Raw genomic sequence first — 20,145 nt, 5'->3', positions numbered from 1 at the left:
TTGCTAAATGTTTTGATACAGTGTTCGCTAACGAATACGACCCTGGATTCAAATACTATTTGAAATCTTACAAATACTTTGAGCATTTCCTTTAGTCCTCCAGGTGGGTGGGGTTTGTTTGTACTTTTAGGACTTTTCTATTGGTTCCATTACAACAAACTCAATCAAACACTGCTTATTAAATATTCAACATTATTTTAACGCAGGTCTGTTTCCACGTGCAATAAGCCTGTAACGTCTTGTATGATCTCATCAGGTAAAGGTGTGTCAAATGGAAGGGCAAGTCTCACCACTGAGAGGAAAACATCACTGGTCCACCTCTGCATCAGGTCAGCTATGTTGATCAGTACTGTCCCAGGGATGCTGGGAGCAGAGATGAACTCCCCTGACCTGGTACCACCTATGGAGTTGTCATTTTAATATCAGTTTAACCCCATTACTGCTATAACACATAAACCATGTTAATAGAATGAAATGGATCCAGGTTCCATTTACTCAATAATAGATTTCATCACAGGTCACTTGGTAAGTTTGTTAATATCTCCAAAGTGTCTGAAATCAAGATGACTGCAGGTCTGAATCCCAAACTAATGGGGGGAAATGGCTCCATCTAATAAGATGGTATTTAAAGATATGGATGTTTTTTGTTGTTGATAACTTTGCTATTGGGGTGAACACATTCCATTAACATACATAGTCCAGGAAAAATGTACTTAACAAGTCACATAAGTTACATGGACTCACTCTGTGAGCATTAATATAACTAGAGACAACGTTTTTACTGCCAGGAGACGTAGCCAGGAAAACTCCTGTCCCCTAATAGAAGCTGCAGAGGATTCAGTGGTGTCTTGTTTACCTGCAGGCCACCCTCTTGGTTCTAGAAGACCAGAGGATTCAATGGTGTCTTTTACCTGCAGGCCACCCTCTTGGTTCTAGAAGACCAGAGGATTCAGTGGTGTCTTGTTTACCTGCAGGCCACCCTCTTGTTTCTAGAAGACCAGAGGATTCAGTGGTGTCTTGTTTACCTGCAGGCCACCCTCTTGGTTCTAGAAGACCAGAGGATTCAGTGGTGTCTTGTTTACCTGCAGGCCACCCTCTTGGTTCTAGAAGACCAGAGGATTCAGTGATGTCTTGTTTACCTGCAGAGCACCCTCTTGGTTCTAGAAGACCAGAGGATTCAGTGGTGTCTTGTTTACCTGCAGGCCACCCTCTTGGTTCTAGAAGACCAGAGGATTCAGTGGTGTCTTGTTTACCTGCAGGCCACCCTCTTGTTTCTAGAAGACCAGATGATTCAGTGGTGTCTTGTTAATAACCTCTTAGCCCTAGGGGTCTGAATTATTATGTATATATTTTTTAAATAACGTGCCCAATGTAAACGGACATTTTCTCTGCCCCAGATCATAGAATATGCATATAATTTACAGATTAGGATAGAAAACACTCTAAAGTTTCCAAAACTGTCAAAACATTGTCTGTGAGTATAACAATACTTATTCTGCAGGCAAAAACCTGAGAAAATGTAACCCGGAAGTGATAAAATAAAATAAAATCTGTATTTCCTGGCCCGCCTATCCTCCATTTAAAGGGGTATCAACCAGATTCATTTTCCAATGGCTTCCTCGGGCTGTGACCAGGCTTTAGACATAGTTTCAGGCTTTTATTTTGAATAATGAATGAGATTTTTCAAAAGTATGTTTCCTGCTCGCGCGAGAGGAGCTCCCCATTTTCCGTTTGTCTCTTAATGAATAGGTTATGGTCCGGTTGAAATATTATCTATTATGTTTGTTAAAAACAACCTGAGGATTGATTATAAAAAACATTAGACATGTTTCTACGACAATTATGGATACTTTTTGGAATTTGTCGAACAGAACACGGCTTTGATTTTCTGAACATAATGCGCAACCCAAATGGTGTTTTTTTTGTGATAAGAGTAATATTTATCGAACAAAAATAACATTTGTTGTGTAACTGGGAGTCTCGTGAGTGGAAACATCCGAAGATTGTCAAAGGTAAGCGATTAATTTCATTGCTTTTCTGACTTTCGTGACCATGCTAATTTGGGGCTAGCTGTTGTAGCATTGAAAGCTACTCTCACAAAAGCTTGGATTTCTTTCGCTGTAAAGTATATTTTCAAATTCTGACACGATAGGTGGATTAACAACAAGCTAAGCTGTATTTGGTATATTTCACTTGTGATTGCATGATTATAAATATTTGTAGTAATATTTATGCATTTGGCGCCCTGCAATTCTAGCGGTTGTTTAGGAAAGTGATCCCGTAAAAGGGATCCATAGCACAGAGAAGTTAAAGTAGTCCTTGTGCATAGAGTTGTAAGTATTTTTAATACTGATAGCAACAACAACCAGACAGACAGACAGGTTGTTTACTATGACTGGATGAAGGGATGCAGTGTTGAAGGCTTCCTTTAGCTCTCCTGGTCTCTTGGGATTTAAACTGTGACTATAGAGAGATAGTCCTAACCATTCAATCAATGTACACAACCAACAGTCATCATTAACATGTAGTACCTCTAACCCTGACCCTAGACCTAACAGTAATAACCACACTGTAATGTAAAGTATTACCTCATTGTCAATGATCAGTCAATACATACAGTATTCATTTCACCTACAGTACATTGTATCAATATCAAGTTCCCTCCTCATTACAACCACGTATTAATTATTATAGACACTTATAATCAGTGTTATAACACATACGTGTATTATAAGGCATTATAAAGGTCATTAAAATAATTATAATATGTACTTCATAGAAACTGTTACCCTTTATATATTCTAACCACTCTATTTAATATTAAGGGTCCTAACCTGGGAACTAAAATATGTGTCTCCTTCTCGACGTTGCAGTTCTCTCTCCCTCTCTCTAACCCCTCCCTCTCTCTAACCCCTCCCTCCCTCCTTCCCTCCCTCTAAACTCACCTATCTGGCAGAACCAGAAAGTCCATACCTCCCAAAATAGATCTTCTGTGGAAACAAAACTGATCTGAGTCTCTGTCGTCTGTCTGTGTGAGAGTGAACAACAGTCAAAATGGCTCAGCAGGGAGTTCTGCTGGACCAGGACCAGTTCTGTTGTTCTGTCTGTCTGGATCTACTGAAGGAGCCAGTCACCATCCCCTGTGGACACAGTTACTGTAGGATCTGTATTGAGGGCTGCTGGGATCAGGATGTTCTGAAAGGGGACTATAGCTGTCCTCAGTGCAGAGAGACCTTCACTCCAAGGCCTTATCTGAGGAAAAATAACATGTTGGCTGATATGGTGGAGAAACTGAGGAAGACAGGACTCCAGGCTGCTCCCCCTCCTGCTCTGTGCTATGCTGGAGATGTGGCGTGTGATTTCTGCACTGGGACCAGAAAGCAGAAAGCCCTCATGTCCTGTCTGGCATGTCTGGTATCTTACTGTGAGACTCACCTCCAACCTCACTATGAATTTCCTGCTTTGAAGAAGCACAAGCTGGTCAAAGCCACCGCACAACTACAGGAGAAGATCTGCTCTCATCATGACAAACTGCTGGAGGTTTACTGTCGTACCGATCAGCAGTGTATCTGTCTGCTGTGTGTGATGGATGAACATAAAGGCCATGATACAGTGTCAGCGGCAGCAGAGAGGACTGAGAAACAGGTAAGACCAGAACAACTTGTTGGTTACTGTCTGATAAACAAAGAATTAAAGATACAGTAGGAACTAAATCTGTTTGAATATGAGATCATTCAAGTTAAATCGATCCTGGGCAAAGATTTATTCCAGGGCAGAACAAATATGAACACAAACCTTGATTGTATAGATATGTTAACCCAGATTCTTCAAATGTATCACCATTTTATAAAGTCTGTTAGGTTCTGAAGAGACAGAGTTAAAAACTCAAACCAAGTTTATTCACCCACTGGGTCATACAGCTGCAAAGACAATGTATGATTACACAAGAACATATATTTATAACCTCATACTAGGCGGGATCAACTCCTTACACATCTAGACACCCAATACATCTCTGTTGCTAGGCAGGATCAACTCCTTACACATCTAGACAGCCAATACATCTCTGTTGCTAGGCAGGATCAACTCCTTACACATCTAGACAGCCAATACATCTCTGTTGCTAGGCAGGAACTGAATTGGTTCCTCTCACTGGTGTAGTCATGGCCCTGTCTGATGCTTAAACCTTGTGGGTGTGGACGTGTATGTGTGTGAGATAGGACTCTAGTAGGAGGGTCGTTGTGGTGGCTTGACCTCGAGACGAATTACTCGCTCCTCCCTAGTTCTGCAGCTGGCCTGCCTTATCAGAGACTAACTAGACTGTTGAATTCCTGACTCCTCCCTAGTTCTGCAGCTGGCCTACCTTATCAGAGACTGAAACTAGTTGCCCTTTGCCTCCCTCTTTAGGAACATTGATATTCAACAATAACATGTTTGAACAGAATATTTCAGCACTTCCCCTTGTCTCTCTCAGTAACTTTCCATACACCCAGTTCCTATCCACCCGTCATTGACCCCAACATATACATTCCTTATACATGTAAGGTCATCAGTACGTTATAGTATGGTAACATGCATAAGTATATTTCTAGCTAGAATCCAACAAGTCAAACAGCATTATCATTAGATATCAAACACCGTTATCAAACATCGGTATCATTAGTTATCAAACATCATTATCATTAGTTATCAAACACCATTATCATTAGTTATCAAACACTATTATAATTCGTTATCAAACACCATTATCATTAGTTATCAAACACCATTATCATTAGTTATCAAACACCATTATCATTATTTATCAAACACCAGTATCATTAGTTATCAAACAGCATTGTCATTAGTTATCAAACAACCTTATCATTAGTTATCAAACACCATTATCATTTGTTATCAAACACCATTATCATTAGTTATCAAACACTATTATAATTCGTTATCAAACACCATTATCATTAGTTATCAAACACCATTATCATTAGTTATCAAACACCATTATCATTAGTTATCAAACACCATTATCATTAGTTATCAAACAGCATTGTCATTAGTCATAAAAACTATAATCATTCATATAGCAACATAATATCATATTGTAAAGGGACTTCCTCAGGATTGTAGACCTTCCTCTCTATGGGTCCTATGTCACATTACTATACTATTGATCTACTGGACTAAGAAAGCTTGATAGCTCATTGAAGAGTGATTCTCCACAGAGGCAGCTGGGGATGAGTCAGCAGAAGGTCCAGCAGAGATTCCAGGAGAGAGAGAAGGAGCTGAAGGAGCTCCAACAGGCTGTGGAGTCTTTCAAGGTGAGTATTGTTGACCAGAGGAGACACACCATTTTACTTCTCTTCTCTAGTCAGAGAGAGAGAGAGAGAGAGAGAGGGGCCCCTATCCAATCCCACTGACCTCACTGTTGGGAACAGGCTGTCAGCCCCCTTTCATAGTAGAAGCCTCAAACAAGTTTCTAAAGACGGTTGACATCTAATGGAAGCCTTAGGAAGTGCAACATAACCAATATCCCACTGTGTATTCAATATGGGCTAGGTAGAAAATCGACCAACATCAGATTTCCCACTTCCTGTTTGGATTTCTTCTCAGGTTTTTGCCTGCCATATGAGTTCTGTTATACTCACAGACATCATTCAAACCGTTGTTAGAAACTTCAGAGTGTTTTCTAAAATACTAATAATATGCAAATATTAGCAACTGGGACTGAGGAGCAGGCAGTTTACTCTGGGCACCTTATTCATCAAAGCTACTCAATACTGCCCCCAGCCAGAAGAAGTTAATGTAACTGACGGGATATGAACCCAGGTCTACCGTGGGAGAAACCAACATCTTGACCGTTACACCAAGAGGACATTCCCTATTGGACCGACACTGATTTAGAAGTAGCAGGCGGGGCTACCTCATCACATAACCATGAGTAACCATGACTGACTCATGTCCCCTATACATTAACATGGAGCTCTCTCTCAATTCAATTCGATTCAATGGGCTTTATTAGCTTGGGAAACATGTTTACATTGCCAAAGCAAGTGAAATAGATAATAAACAAAAGTGAATTAAACAATCAGAAATTAACAGTAAACATTACACTCACAAAAGTTTCAAAGGTATAGAGACATTTCAAATGTCAAAACAGAGTTTATTTGTGGTTTCAGGGTGGTGGGAAAGGAGTTGGGTCCAGTAGGAGTTACATTGTTTGAGAAAGTGGATCCATACCTTTTGGCAGATCCATTAGTGGTTTCAGGGTTTGTGTGAAAGGAGTTGGGTGCAGTTGAATCAGTGAAGGTAACCTAGGTAACCTGTAGTGGACTTGGGATATGTGTTTGTTTCTTCTGACCAGAGGGAGTGGGCACTCCGTGTCACGCAACTTGGGTCAAGATCTGTTTCTTGCTTTGCTCTTAGGAACATGGCACCATTGAAATGTGTAATTTCTGGGGTAGTGTTAAGTGTGGAGGTGGAGCAATTGAAGTTGAAGACTCTTGGTGTTTGTGATGCCCGCCGTTTGGTGTGACACAGACCCGGTGGTGAGCGTGGTGAAACAGAGGAGTCACTGTCAGTCCTTTTGAGTTTTGAGTCTTTACCCGACAAAGTCATGTTAGGATGTATCAGTTATCCTGTTAGAGTCTTTGTGTTGAATCCACTGAGCTGTTTCAGGTGCAACGTTTATGGTCGTGTTGCAGCAGTTTGTAGGAGGGAGACTCCAAGATGTGGGAAGTGTGCAGGAGGTCATGGGATAGAGGATTGTGTAGTTTCAGTGGATAAAGTTGTGTGTGTCGACTGTAGGGGCGTCCATGTTGCTGGGGATCAGAAGTGTCTGGTGAGAGAGAGGCAGGTTGAGGTGGCTAGAGTCAGAGTAGTGCAGAAGGTGTCGTATGCTGAGGCAGTGAAGAAAGTAGAGGAGGATGGGTCAAGGGTGAGGGATCCTGAGAGGATCCCTGTGAGTAGTAGATCTGTGCAGCACAGAGGGAAAGGCCAACGAGTGATATATGCTTCAGTAAGGTTGGCTTCTTAGCGTTCATAGCAATGGTTATCAACTGTACCACAGAAATGGAACGTAAATCACAGACAATAGATGTTGTGGTGGCAGCTGCAGAGAAGTATTTGGTCATACGAGATTTGACTTCAGACGAGTTCCAGGGTGTGTTGAGTGGTGGTGTCCCGTCCTCCCAGGTCGTTGGCATGGTGCAGGAGCAGATAGGGTCAAAGTAGTGGAATGGGGTAGTGAGTTTTTAATGAGTGTAGGGTTAGTTGGCATGGTGCAGGAGCAGATAGGGTCAAAGTAGTAGTAGGGTTAGTTGGAAGGGTGTTTTTAAAAATATTTTTTAATTAAATGTTCTTTTCCCATTTTCTATCACAAAGTAAAATAGATTGATATTATAGTCCAGTTGAGGGCGGTAAATCAACATATTGGATGCCAACCGCCGTTAACTTCTACTTGGTACTCATCCCGGATCCGGGAGCACCCTCATCAGTAAAAAAGCTGACTAGCATAGCCTAGCATAGCGCCACAAGTAAATACTAGCATCTAAATATCATGAAATCACAAGTCCAAGACACCAGATGAAAGATACACATCTTGTGAATCCAGCCATCATTTCTGATTTTTAAAATGTTTTACAGGGAAGACACAATATGTATTTCTATTAACTAACCACGATAGCAAAAGACCCAACTTCTTTTTTCCACAATTTTTTTACTGCATAGGTAGCTATCACAAATTCGACCAAATAAAGATATAAATAGTCACTAACCAAGAAACAACTTCATCAGATGACAGTCTGATAACATATTTATTGTATAGCATATGTTTTGTTCGAAAAATGTGCATATTTTAGGTATAAATCATAGTTTTACATTGCAGCCACCATCACAACTCTCACCAAAGCAACTAGAATAACTACAGAGAGTAACGTGAATGAATTACATAAATACTCATCATAAAACATTTATGAAAAATACACAGTGTACAGCAAATGGAAGACAAACATCTTGTGAATCCAGCCAATATTTCAGATTTTTTAAGTGTTTTACAGCGAAAACACAATATAGCATTATATTAGCTTACTACAATAGCCTACCACACAGCCCCATTCATTCAACATAATGTTGGCGATAGCGAATAAACCAGCTAAAGATATAAATTTTTTCACTAACCTTCTCAAACTCCATCAGATGACAGTCCTATAACATCATATTACACAATACATATATGGTTTGTTCGAAAATGTGCATATTTAGCGGTACAATTCGTGGTTGAACAATGTGAATAGTAGCCAAACTGCAAACAAAATGTCGGGAGAAATCTTGGAGAGGCACCTAATCTAATCAATAACTAATCATAAACTTGACTAAAAAATACAGGTTGGACAGCAAATTAAAGATACACTAGTTCTTAATGCAACCGCTGTGTTAGATTTTTTAAATTAACGTTACTACGACATACAGCTTACGTTATAGCGAGACAGCGCCGAAATTAATGGCGGAATATTAGTCTGAACAATTTCGACAGATATACGAATTAACATCAGAAATTGTTCCTACTATTTGATGAGCTTCCATCAGAATCTTTTACAAGTTGTCCTTTGTCCAGAATAATCGTTGTTTGGTTGTAGAAGTTGTTTGGTCGTCTTCAACTGTTCCAACATCTCTTGTTCCGCCTCAGATCTAGCTAGACACCCCATTCCAATTCTCACTGCCTACTGACATCTAGGGGAAGGCGTATGCAGTGCATGTCGACCCATAGATTACATGCAAATTTATAAACTGACCCTGGAACAGAGCCCCCGATTTCAGATTTTTCAGTTCCTGACAGGAAGTTTGCTGCAAAATGAGTTCCGTTTTACTCACAGATATAATTCAAACGGTTTTAGAAACTAGAGAGTGTTTTCTATCCAATAGTAATAATAATATGCATATTGTACGAGCAAGAATTGAGTACGAGGCCATTTAATTTGGGAACGAAATTTTACAAAGTGGAAATGGCGCCCCCCTATTCCAAAGAAGAAGAAACGTTATATTATGTCTATGTACAGTGTTGTAACGATGTCTCTCTCTCTCTCATTCCATCACTTTCGTGGTAGTTGGTTGTGTGGGTCTCTGGTTATGAATGGGGTGCTGACAGACAATCGTTGATGGATATTTATAGAGCTCTGATCAGGACGACAATTGATTACAGGTGTATATTTTATGAGAGAACAGCAAAGAGGTTGAGCATCCCACTGCTACTGTTCTAGATGACTGTTGGGAATATACTAGTAGACAAGGCAGTGGTTTTGGTTGGACAGTTGTAGGTATCAATGTTATTATGGAGAAATGAGAGAATGGGTGTAGTAGTGAGATTCTGGTGGGTCCCAGTCCATTCAGGTGTGGAAGGAAATTAAATTGTAGACTAGTTATCTAAAAGAGCTTTGAAACAAGATATAATTGATATTAATGTTCCACTCGATAGAAGTGAGGCCAAATGTGAGATCAGAGACATTTTGATAGATGTGTGGCAGAAGAGATGGGACTCTGAGCATAAGGGACGGCATTTATATGTCCTCTAAAGGTCAGTGGACCAAGGTTCAAAGGTCAGATTAGGAAGGAAGAGGTGGTGTTTACTCGATTGTGTTTAGGACATTGTACATTGAACTGGTCCTCACATCTGGTTGGCAGCATGTGAATGGTTTGTGTCTGGAGGGTATGGTCAATGAAACGGTGGAGCATGTGTTGTTATATTGTTGTAAGGATGTTGAAGAGAGGGAAAGATTGAAGTGTAGGGTCATTGAGGTTGGACGGGGTTGGGGGGGGGGGGGGGGGGGTTGGAAGGGATTTGGGGGATGGGGGAGGGTCTATTAGAAGTTAGAAGGACTCTTTTTTTATTTTCTCAGAAGTTCTGAGTTAGGTAGGAGGATTTAGAGATGATGTAAACCGTGATTGGACACACTCCAGCACAGTAGGTGGCGCCATGCACCTTTAACGTTGGTTTGCGGACCGCCATTATATCATAGAAGAAGAAGTTGGTCTGTGAAGGTTTTGTGGTTCCTGAGGAGGGCTACTATTCTTTTTTATTTTGGTTTTCAAGTATTTTCAGAATTTATTAAAGCTAAAGCTACCCTAAACAATTCAATATATCAGTCAATATATTTTCTCTGTGATTTGTTGTTTTCCCGTCAACCGTTCCATCGCATCTTAACCGTGTTACCGGGCGGGCACTAGGACCCGGGGGAGGCTGCTGCTGCAGAGGCTGCTGCACCGCTAGTGACGTCAGTCCTACTTGTAGCTCATTGTGGTCAACGTCAGCTGTGGCTCGAGACTGCTAGCTAACGGTTAACGGAGAGGAAAAGACTCTGACAGGACACATTCATGTAGATAGGCTATGATGGCAATTTGTGGTAAGTTACAATAGAGAGAGAGACTTTTCACTACTATAGACTTTGGTCAGAATCAAAGCTTTGTTAACCAATACGTTTTTATGTGAGGCTGCCAGTAAGTTACAGTGTAACAGACGTTGTGAGCAAGCTAACGGTAACGTTAACGGTGTCTTTTAAATTCCACATAAGTTATGTGGCGATGAAATCTAGATAACGTTGTATTTAATGTAGTTTTACTATCTGTGCCAGGCTATAAATGACACAAATGATATCTAGTTAACGTTGTATTTAATGTAGTTTTACTATCTGTGCCAGGCTATAAATGACACAAATTATATCTAGATAACGTTGTATTTAATGTAATTTTACTATCTGTACCAGGCTATAAATGACACAGATGATATCTAGATAACGTTGTATTTAATGTAATTTTACTATCTGTACCAGGCTATAAATGACACAAATGATATCTAGATAACGTTGTATTTAATGTAGTTTTACTATCTGTACCAGGCTATAAATGACACAAATGATATCTAGTTAACGTTGTATTTAAGTTTACATGTGAGTCATTTAGCAGACACTCTTATCCAGAGCCACAAGGGTTAAGTGCCTAAATCTGCCTAAAAAAGGCGATTTACAGATTTTTCACCTCGTCTGCTACTTAACACCAAGCGGTCCAGGAGGGGAGACAAGTTGTTATTTTCCAGTTCCGTCCTAAGAACAGGTTTTAGTGGTCAAATAAAAAGGGAGACATTTTTTGGTGCCATTTAGGGGAAATGTAATTCTAAGGATCATTCCAGTCAGAAGAGGCTCTGTGAAGGTTTGTTTCAATTCATTTGCTATGGCCTCGCTGGTGTTCCAGCTCAGACAACGTTCTTTGGCCGTTTGGTCTCGTTCTATTGTCCAGCCTACTAGGACTCAGGGGGCAGAGGCTGGGTCTAGCTCTGCTACGGGGCAGGTTACTGGAGGTGGTACCAGGAGGGAGGAGAGTAGAGCAGGACCAAGAGGTGTTCTGTACCTGCCTGTCCAGGAGGGAGGAGAGTAGAGCAGGACCAAGAGGTGTTCTGTACCTGTCTGTCCAGAAGGGAGGAGAGTAGAGCAGGACCAACAGGTGTTCTGTACCTGCCTGTCCAGGAGGGAGGAGAGTAGAGCAGGACCAAGAGGTGTTCTGTACCTGTCTGTCCAGGAGGGAGGAGAGTAGAGCAGGACCAAGAGGTGTTCTGTACCTGTCTGTCCAGGAGGGAGGAGAGTAGAGCAGGACCAAGAGGTGTTCTGTACCTGCCTGTCCAGGAGGGAGGAGAGTAGAGCAGGACCAAGAGGTGTTCTGTACCTGTCTGTCCAGGAGGGGGGAGAGTAGAGCAGGACCAAGAGGTGTTCTGTACCTGTCTGTCCAGGAGGGAGGAGAGTAGAGCAGGACCAAGAGGTGTTCTGTACCTGTCTGTCCAGGAGGGAGGAGAGTAGAGCAGGACCAAGAGGTGTTCTGTACCTGCCTGTCCAGGAGGGAGGAGAGTAGAGCAGGACCAAGAGGTGTTCTGTACCTGTCTGTCCAGGAGGGAGGAGAGTAGAGCAGGACCAAGAGGTGTTCTGTACCTGTCTGTCCAGGAGGGAGGAGAGTAGAGCAGGACCAAGAGGTGTTCTGTACCTGTCTGTCCAGGAGGGGGGACAAGGCCTGTTGGACCTGGGGAGCAGGGTGGCAGCGTTCTGACTCAATGAGTTGCAGAGGCTACTGTAGCTACTGTCTCTCTGTGTGTCTCTCTCTCTGTGTCTCTCTCTCTCTCTCTCTCTCTCTCTCTCTCTCTCTCTCTCTCTCTCTCTCTCTCTCTCTCTCTCTCTCTCTCTCTCTCTCTCTCAACAGCGCTCTGCACAGGCAGCAGTGGAGGACAGTGATCAGATCTTTACTGAGCTGATCCGCTCCATTGAGAGAAGGTGCTCTGAGGTGAAGGAGCTGATCAGAGCCCAAGAGAAGGCTCAAGTGAGTCAAGCTGAAGGACTCCTGGAGCAACTGAAGCAGGAGATAGCTGAGCTGAGGAAGAGAAGCACTGAGCTGGAGCAGCTCTCACACACAGAGGATCACATCCATTTCCTCCAGGTAACTAAACTGTCTTGTTACGTGTGATATGAAATTAACTTCATGTGAAACTATTCATCTCAATCATTATGTTGTCCTGTCTGTATCTCTGTCCCTGTCTCTCTCTCTGTCCGTGTCTCTCTCTCTCTCTCTCTCTCTGTTCTGTCTCTCTCTCTCTCTGTCCCTCTATGTCCCTGTCTCTCCCTCTCCCTGTCTCTCCCCTCTCTCTCTGTCCCTGTCTCTGTCCCTGTCTCTCCCTCTCTCTGTCCCTGTCTCTCCCTCTCTCTGTTCCTGTCTCTCCCTCTCTCTGTCCCTCTCTCCCGCTCTTCGTCTCTGTCCCTGTCTCTCCCTCTCTCTGTCCCTGTCTCTCCCTCTCTCTGTCCCTGTCTCTCCCTCTCTCTGTCTATGTCTCCCTCTCTCTTTCCCTGTCTCTCCGTCTCTGTCCCTGTCTCTCTCTCTGTCCCTGTCTCTCCCTCTCTCTGTCTGTCCCTGTCTCTGTCCCTGTCTCTCCCTCTCTCTGTCTCTCCCTCTCTCCGTCTCTGTCTCTCCCTCTCTATTTCCCTGTCTCTCCGTCTCTGTCCCTGTCTCTCCCTCTCTCGGTCTCTGTCCCTCTCTCGGTCTCTGTCCCTCTCTCGGTCTCTGTCCCTCTCTCGGTCTCTGTCCCTCTCTCGGTCTCTGTCCCTCTCTCGGTCTCTGTCCCTCTCTCGGTCTCTGTCCCTCTCTCTGTCCCTGTCTCTCCCTCTCTCCATCTCTGTCCCTCTCTGTCCCCGTCTCTCCCCGTCTCTCTCTCTCTCTCTCTATCTATCTCTGTCCTTCTCTCTCTCTCTCTGTCTCTCTCTGTCTCTCTCCCCCTGTCTCTCTCTCTCTCTCCAGAGTTACCAGTCTCTCTCCAGTATCAGTGTATCTTCAGACTTACCCAGCATCGTTGTCCGTCCTCTTCAGTACTTTGGAGATGTGAGTAAGACTGTGTCTGAACTGAGAGAGAAACTAGAAGACTTCCTTAAAGGAGAATGGACCAAGATCTCCACTACAGGTGTGTTGAAAACAATAAGAACATCAACTTTAGACCATTGAAAGTTCCCTACTAGTCATATACATGTGGAATATGGTCTGATGATAACATTCCCTCTCTCTGTCAATGTGTTTGTGTGTCTGTAGTGAATATAGTGGATGTTGTACTGCCTCCAGAGCCCAAGACCAGAGAACAGTTGTTACAATGTGAGTCTCTTTATTGTGAAGTAACTAACAGTCTCTTTTTACTGACACTCCTAACAATCCCTCTAGAAATATATAGCAATAGTAGATCTAATCAAAGACTGGGTATCTATCTGACTCCTCATATTTCTCTGATTTGATCTCTGCTGTGCTCTAATCAAAGACAGGGTAGATACAGTATCTGACTTAACTTATTGTTCTGACTCCCCTCATTGGTCTCTGCTCTGCTCTTCTCCCAGATTCCTGTCAGCTCACACTGGACCCAAACACAGCACACACACTCCTCTCTCTGTCTGAAGGGAACAGAAAGGTGACCTGTACAGACCAAGTCCAACCATATCCTGACCATCCAGACAGATTCACCCACTACTGTCAGGTTCTGTGTAGAGAGGGTCTGTCTGGACGCTGTTACTGGGAGGTGGAGTGGACTGGTAATGTTGTTACAGCAGTCTCATATAAAGACATCAGCAGAACAGAGAGAGATGGTGGATTTGGACTCAATAACAAGTCCTGGAGTTTAAGGTGCTATAGAGGTGGTTATTATTTCAGACACAATAATGTTGGGACTAAAGTATCAGGCCCTCAGTCCTCCAGAGTAGGAGTGTACCTGGATCACAAGGCAGGTACTGTGTCCTTCTACAGTGTCTCTGACACAATGACCCTCCTCCACAGAGTCCAGACCACATTCACTCAGCCCCTCTATCCTGGGTTTAGGTTTGGATATTTTCAACTTTTCTCTGGTTCTGCTGATAACTGTAAACTGATTTGTTAATATTTAAAATTCAATACAATGTTTTAATCTTGTACATTTCCATGAATCATGATGTCTGGTGTTGATGTATATTGGTTGTCATTCAGAACCATTGATATGTTTCCTCAGTTGGTTCTCTGTCTCTATGTAATTCTCCTCAGTATCATTGATCAGCTTGTTGGTCCTAATTGATGTGTTCTCTGTCACCTGGAGCTGCATGGAAAATGGTCCAGGAACTAAAGGACAATTCAGGACTAGTCAGCCCACTACAAGCTGGTATCACTTACTTTCTACTAAACTATATGGAAACTAAATAAATACTTATTTTCCACCATAATTTGCAAATAAATTCATTTAAAATCTTACAATGTGATTTTCTGGATTTTTTTTCTCGTTTTGACTGTAATAGTTGAAGTGTACCTATGATGAAAATTACAGGCCTCTTTCAACTTTTTAAGTGGGAGAACTTGCACAATTGGTGGCTGACTAAATACTTTTTTGCCCCACTGTATATATATATATATGTATTAATATTAATATTATAAGAGTCATTGAAGTGTTGGATGAGACCCTGCCTTCACATATATATAGATATTTGTTGGATCTGTCACAACAGGTGATGAGGGCCTTATCCTCAAGCTGCAGACTGGGCTTTACTATGGTTCTACATACAGTATCTGTATTGATAGTCCATACTGGTCTTTACTATGGTTCTACATACAGTACCTGTATTGATAGTCCATACTGGGCTTTACTATGGTTCTACATACAGTACCTGTATTGATAGTCCATACTGGTCTTTACTATGGTTCTACATACAGTACCTGTATTGATAGTCCATACTGGTCTTTACTATGGTTCTACATACAGTACCTGTATTGATAGTCCATACTGGTCTTTACTATGGTTCTACATACAGTACCTGTATTGATAGTCCATACTGGTCTTTACTATGGTTCTACATACAGTACCTGTATTGATAGTCCATACTGGGCTTTACTATGGTTCTACATACAGTACCTGTATTGATAGTCCATACTGGGCTTTACTATGGTTCTACATACAGTACCTGTATTGATAGTCCATACTGGTCTTTACTATGGTTCTACATACAGTATCTGTATTGATAGTCCATACTGGTCTTTACTATGGTTCTACATACAATACCTGTATTGATAGTCCATACTGGTCTTTACTATGGTTCTACATACAGTACTTGTATTGATAGTCCATACTGGGCTTTACTATGGTTCTACATACAGTACCTGTATTGATAGTCCATACTGGTCTTTACTATGGTTCTACATACAGTACCTGTATTGATAGTCCATACTGGGCTTTACTATGGTTCTACATACAGTACCTGTATTGATAGTCCATACTGGGCTTTACTATGGTTCTACATACAGTACCTGTATTGATAGTCCATACTGGTCTTTACTATGGTTCTACATACAGTACCTGTATTGATAGTCCATACTGGGCTTTACTATGGTTCTACATACAGTACCTGTATTGATAGTCCATACTGGTCTTTACTATGGTTCTACATACAGTATCTGTATTGATAGTCCATACTGGTCTTTACTATGGTTCTACATACAATACCTGTATTGATAGTCCATACTGGTCTTTACTATGGTTCTACATACAGTACTTGTATTGATAGTCCATACTGGGCTTTACTATGGTTCTACATACAGTACCTGTATTGATAGTCCATACTGGTCTTTACTATGGTTCTACATACAGTATCTGTATTGATAGTCCATACTGGTCTTTACTACGGTCCCGTGTGGCTCAGTTGGTAGAGCATGGCGCTTGCAACGCCAGGGTTGTGGGTTCATTCCCCACGGGGGGACCAGGATGAATATGTATGAACTTTCCAATTTGTAAGTCGCTCTGGATAAGAGCGTCTGCTAAATGACTTAAATGTAAATGTACATACAGTACCTGTATTGATAGTCCATACTGGTCTTTACTATGGTTCCACATACAGTATCTGTATTGATAGTCCATACTGGTCTTTACTATGGTTCTACATACAGTACCTGTATTGATAGTCCATACTGGTCTTTACTATGGTTCTACATACAGTACCTGTATTGATGAGGGCCTCATCATCCGGCTCCACAAAGAAAGCCAGGGACTGCAGTGTGTTCCAGTCTCCAGCAGGGGGCAGTAAAACCCTATGGACCTGAAAGGGACTGCAGTGTGCTCCAGTCTCCAGCAGGGGGCAGTAAAACCCTATGGACCTGAAAGGGACTGCAGTGTGCTCCAGTCTCCAGCAGGGGGCAGTAAAACCCTATGGACCTGCAAGGGACTGCAGTGTGCTCCAGTCTCCAGCAGGGGGCAGTAAAACCCTATGGACCTGAAAGGGAAAGTGAGGAGTAAAAATCAAAGGTGAATTTACATTGATGTTTCCACGGAGACCTGAATCATATCCACGAGGCACCAAACTGAAGAAAATCATCTGAAACAGGGAGGGACTAACTGAACAAGAAATGTTTGAATGTTAAAACTCACACTGCTTATCAAAGATAATAAATCAATTCTTAACAAAGATCACACCAAGTTTATTCACCCATTGGGTCGATACAGCTACAAAAGACTTATTCACATCAGTGGTAGTATATATACCCCATTTTGGGTGGAAACTCTTCCTGTCTAAACATATTACTAGGCAGGAAGTGAAGTTATACGGGCCTCAAACTGTTCCTTCTCCCTTAATCTGACCTGTCCTGACCTCAACCCCCTTCCTCACTGATCCACAGCTCTGCATCCTTAATCTGACCTGTCCTGACCTCAACCCCCTTCCTCACTAATCCACAGCTCTGCATCCTTAATCTGACCTGTCCTGACCTCAACCCCCTTCCTCACTGATCCACAGCTCTGCATCCTTAATCTGACCTGTCCTGACCTCAACCCCCTTCCTCACTGATCCACAGCTCTGCATCCTTAATCTGACCTGTCCTGACCTCAACCCCCTTCCTCACTAATCCACAGCTCTGCATCCTTAATCTGACCTGTCCTGACCTCAACCCCCTTCCTCACTGATCCACAGCTCTGCATCCTTAATCTGACCTGTCCTGACCTCAACCCCCTTCCTCACTAATCCACAGCTCTGCATCCTTAATCTGACCTGTCCTGACCTCAACCCCCTTCCTCACTAATCCACAGCTCTGCATCCTTATCAGTGCCTGTCAACATGTGATGATCTTTTCTTCACTCAGTACATTCCTGGTTAACTGTCTCCACCAGATACATTCCTCCTACAGATACTAACTTCTGAGACTCTCTAGACCACTCAGTGTTTCAATAGGATACCTGATAATTAACACTAGTCCAAGTTTAGGAGTCACAACCCAGAATCCATCAGTCCCCCGTTCTGAACATTTAACTCCATACTGTTCAACATTACATAAACTTGGAAATAACTTATAAATGAACAAACAGTGATAAAACATTTAACTAAAAAATGAAACCTAATTAGCACTAACATTCCCAGTGTCCAACTCCGAGACTTAAGGCCTCTGTTCTATAGTCACACCGTGAACACTCTGATATCTGTTTCTCATAGAACCCTGATAATAACGTGTCGTCTGGAGCTCTTCCTCCAGTTGAACTTCCTCCTGAGAGAGTGACGGCACAGGACTTGAAACGCAACGAGAAACACACAACATAACACTACTAACAATATGGTAAGCTATGCATCATTTTATATGCAAAGAAAAACCAAAGTCTGATAACATGACAATTCCCAGTCTCTCATCACCTGACTCTGTCTTCAGGACACTTTCCTGCTGAGGTTGGTCCTAAAAAAGCTTATAACTCTTCCCTTTGTCCCTGTTGTCCATCTGTTACGTTCCCATGTTATGCTGGTCTCCTTGCCCTCTCCTTCATTTTCATCCTTTAATTACCGGTCATAACTCTTCCCTTTGTCCCTGTTGTCCATCTGTTACGTTCCCATGTTATGCTGGTCTCCATGTCCTCTCCTTCATTTACATCCTTTAATTACCGGTCATAACTCTTCCCTTTGTCCCTGTTGTCCATCCGTTACGTTCCCATGTTATGCTGGTCTCCATGTCCTCTCCTTCATTTACATCCTTTAATTACCGGTCATAACTCTTCCCTTTGTCCCTGTTGTCCATCTGTTACGTTCCCATGTTATGCTGGTCTCCATGCCCTCTCCTTCATTTTCATCCTTTAATTACCGGTCATAACTCTTCCCTTTGTCCCTGTTGTCCATCCGTTACGTTCCCATGTTATGCTGGTCTCCATGTCCTCTCCTTCATTTTCATCCTTTAATTGCCGGTCATAACTCTTCCCTTTGTCCCTGTTGTCCATCTGTTACGTTCCCATGTTATGCTGGTCTCCATGCCCTCTCCTTCATTTTCATCCTTTAATTGCCGGTCATAACTCTTCCCTTTGTCCCTGTTTTCCTGTCACGAGTGGCCTGGTAATCAAAGATCAGTATGTCAATGCATATTTAGTCCAAATTGTTTGAGGTGTGTAGACCAACCCCCCCCCCCCCCCCTCTTCCGGATCTCTCTCTCTTTTTCAGATCGTGTTCACAGTTCATCTTCCCAACGGCACATGTAACTCTTGCCTGTCCCATTTGATGGCCCTTGTTAATGTCCAGATTTCAATATCCTAATAGATACATCCATTTCTCCCACATACACTAGTATCTCACCTGAGCCGTTACCTCTCTGTCCACGCTCCCACAACACACACTCTCAGCACTCCTGCCGCCCGCCCCCCGGTCTATGGCTCAGATCTCTGTCCACGCTCCCACAACACGCGCTCCCAGCACTCCTGCCGCCCGCCCCCCGGTCTATGGCTCAGACTCAGATAGAAGGGCTAAAAGTCACTGTCGTATTTCACGCCTTTGTCGCTCTTTCTTCAGCCGGTTAGGGAGGGTTTTGAGGTTCACACACACTGTTTGTGGTCAAATTATTCCTACCATGCATTAAGACACGATCTGACGTCACCTTCCATGATACCTCCCTTATTCTACTGGTGACCTCTCAGGAGAGTTATCAGATCAGGAAGTTATCACCCTAAACCCTCCTGGAATCCCACACTCCATAAATCCCAATCTGACGTCACCTTCCATGATAACTCCCTTATTCTACTGGTGACCTCTCAGGAGAGTTATCAGATCAGGAAGTTATCACCCTAAACCCTCCTGGAATCCCACACTCCATAAATCCCAATCTGACGTCACCTTCCATGATAACTCCCTTATTCTACTGGTGACCTCTCAGGAGAGTTTCCAGATACTTTTATACTGCTCTCCCCAATACCACAGTCTCCGGGGACATTCCAACGAGAGATAATGAAACCCCCTTTTCTGGAAAAGAAATTGTACATTTCGTTAGCATTCACTATGTTACATTTTAATCAGCAAGCTAAAAGTGTTAATTATAAACCAAACATGATAATTGTAAATCCACTGTCCTTATTCTAATCATTAAATGTTTGTTTCAATCCACCAACGTTTATGTATCTTTTATTTAGCATGTCCTATTCTCCATAACCACCACAATGTTCATGAACTAACTGAAAACATGTCCAGTTCATTTTAGGTTTAGTAACCCCTTTGCTAATTCCTCGTTACCCCTCCACGCCTTTCGTACATTCTAGAAATCCATTTCAGAATAAAACCACATAAAATGTAAATCTATTTCAGAATAAAACCACATCAAATGTTAATCTATTTCAGAATAAAACCA

General features: G+C 42.5%; 3 protein-coding genes and 1 long non-coding RNA gene across 6 annotated transcripts in view; 2 read left to right on the top strand and 2 right to left on the bottom strand.

Annotated features, from left to right (window-relative positions):
- LOC139577454 (tripartite motif-containing protein 16-like) overlaps nucleotides 1-20,145 on the bottom strand; it is a 154,835-nt gene that overhangs the window by 85,007 nt on the left and 49,683 nt on the right. The gene's annotated exons all lie outside the window — the stretch shown is intronic.
- Nucleotides 1-20,145, top strand: part of LOC139577455 (tripartite motif-containing protein 16-like) — a 61,247-nt gene that overhangs the window by 13,313 nt on the left and 27,789 nt on the right. The window contains exon 7 of the mRNA XM_071404463.1: nucleotides 257-329. Coding sequence (XP_071260564.1) covers nucleotides 257-329 — 73 coding nt within the window. The remainder of the gene's footprint in view (nucleotides 1-256; nucleotides 330-20,145) is intronic.
- LOC139577457 (tripartite motif-containing protein 16-like) lies at nucleotides 2,949-19,676 on the top strand. 3 transcript variants are annotated; one of them, XM_071404466.1, is made up of 7 exons: nucleotides 2,949-3,645; nucleotides 5,220-5,315; nucleotides 12,229-12,462; nucleotides 13,315-13,474; nucleotides 13,600-13,659; nucleotides 13,896-13,966; nucleotides 17,988-19,676. In XM_071404466.1, exons 1-7 carry the CDS (start codon nucleotides 3,055-3,057, stop codon nucleotides 18,090-18,092), a joined length of 1,317 nt encoding a protein of 438 aa, XP_071260567.1. In that variant the 5' UTR covers nucleotides 2,949-3,054; the 3' UTR covers nucleotides 18,093-19,676. The 3 variants fall into 3 exon arrangements, 2 of the variants coding, with proteins under 2 accessions (XP_071260567.1, XP_071260566.1); XM_071404465.1 differs by lacking the exon at nucleotides 17,988-19,676 and having other exon boundaries at nucleotides 3,021-3,645; nucleotides 13,896-14,455; XR_011675299.1 differs by lacking the exons at nucleotides 2,949-3,645; nucleotides 5,220-5,315; nucleotides 13,315-13,474; ... (1 more) ...; nucleotides 13,896-13,966; nucleotides 17,988-19,676 and adding an exon at nucleotides 9,823-10,391 and having other exon boundaries at nucleotides 12,229-12,331.
- Nucleotides 14,604-17,997, bottom strand: LOC139577480 (uncharacterized). Its single transcript, XR_011675305.1, has 2 exons — nucleotides 17,560-17,997; nucleotides 14,604-17,153 (listed from the first exon to the last, which is right to left on the bottom strand). It is a non-coding gene; the product is annotated as an uncharacterized lncRNA (long non-coding RNA).

This window comes from Salvelinus alpinus, chromosome 6 (assembly GCF_045679555.1).
Source record: "Salvelinus alpinus chromosome 6, SLU_Salpinus.1, whole genome shotgun sequence".
Lineage (NCBI taxonomy): Eukaryota > Metazoa > Chordata > Actinopteri > Salmoniformes > Salmonidae > Salvelinus > Salvelinus alpinus.
The sequence above is the reverse complement of the archived record's forward strand: the minus strand, read 5'-3'. Positions and strand labels throughout refer to the sequence as shown.

What these genes read in the sequence shown, in the direction of transcription:
- LOC139577457 (XM_071404465.1), top strand. Translation starts at nt 3,055, where the DNA reads ATGGCTCAGCAGGGAGTTCTGCTGGACCAGGACCAGTTCTGTTGTTCT. An exon ending in ATCACATCCATTTCCTCCAG is followed by an intron (nt 12,463 to 13,314) that starts GTAACTAAACTG and finishes CTCTCTCTCCAG; the next exon opens with AGTTACCAGTCTCTCTCCAG. An exon ending in GACCAAGATCTCCACTACAG is followed by an intron (nt 13,475 to 13,599) that starts GTGTGTTGAAAA and finishes GTGTGTCTGTAG; the next exon opens with TGAATATAGTGGATGTTGTA.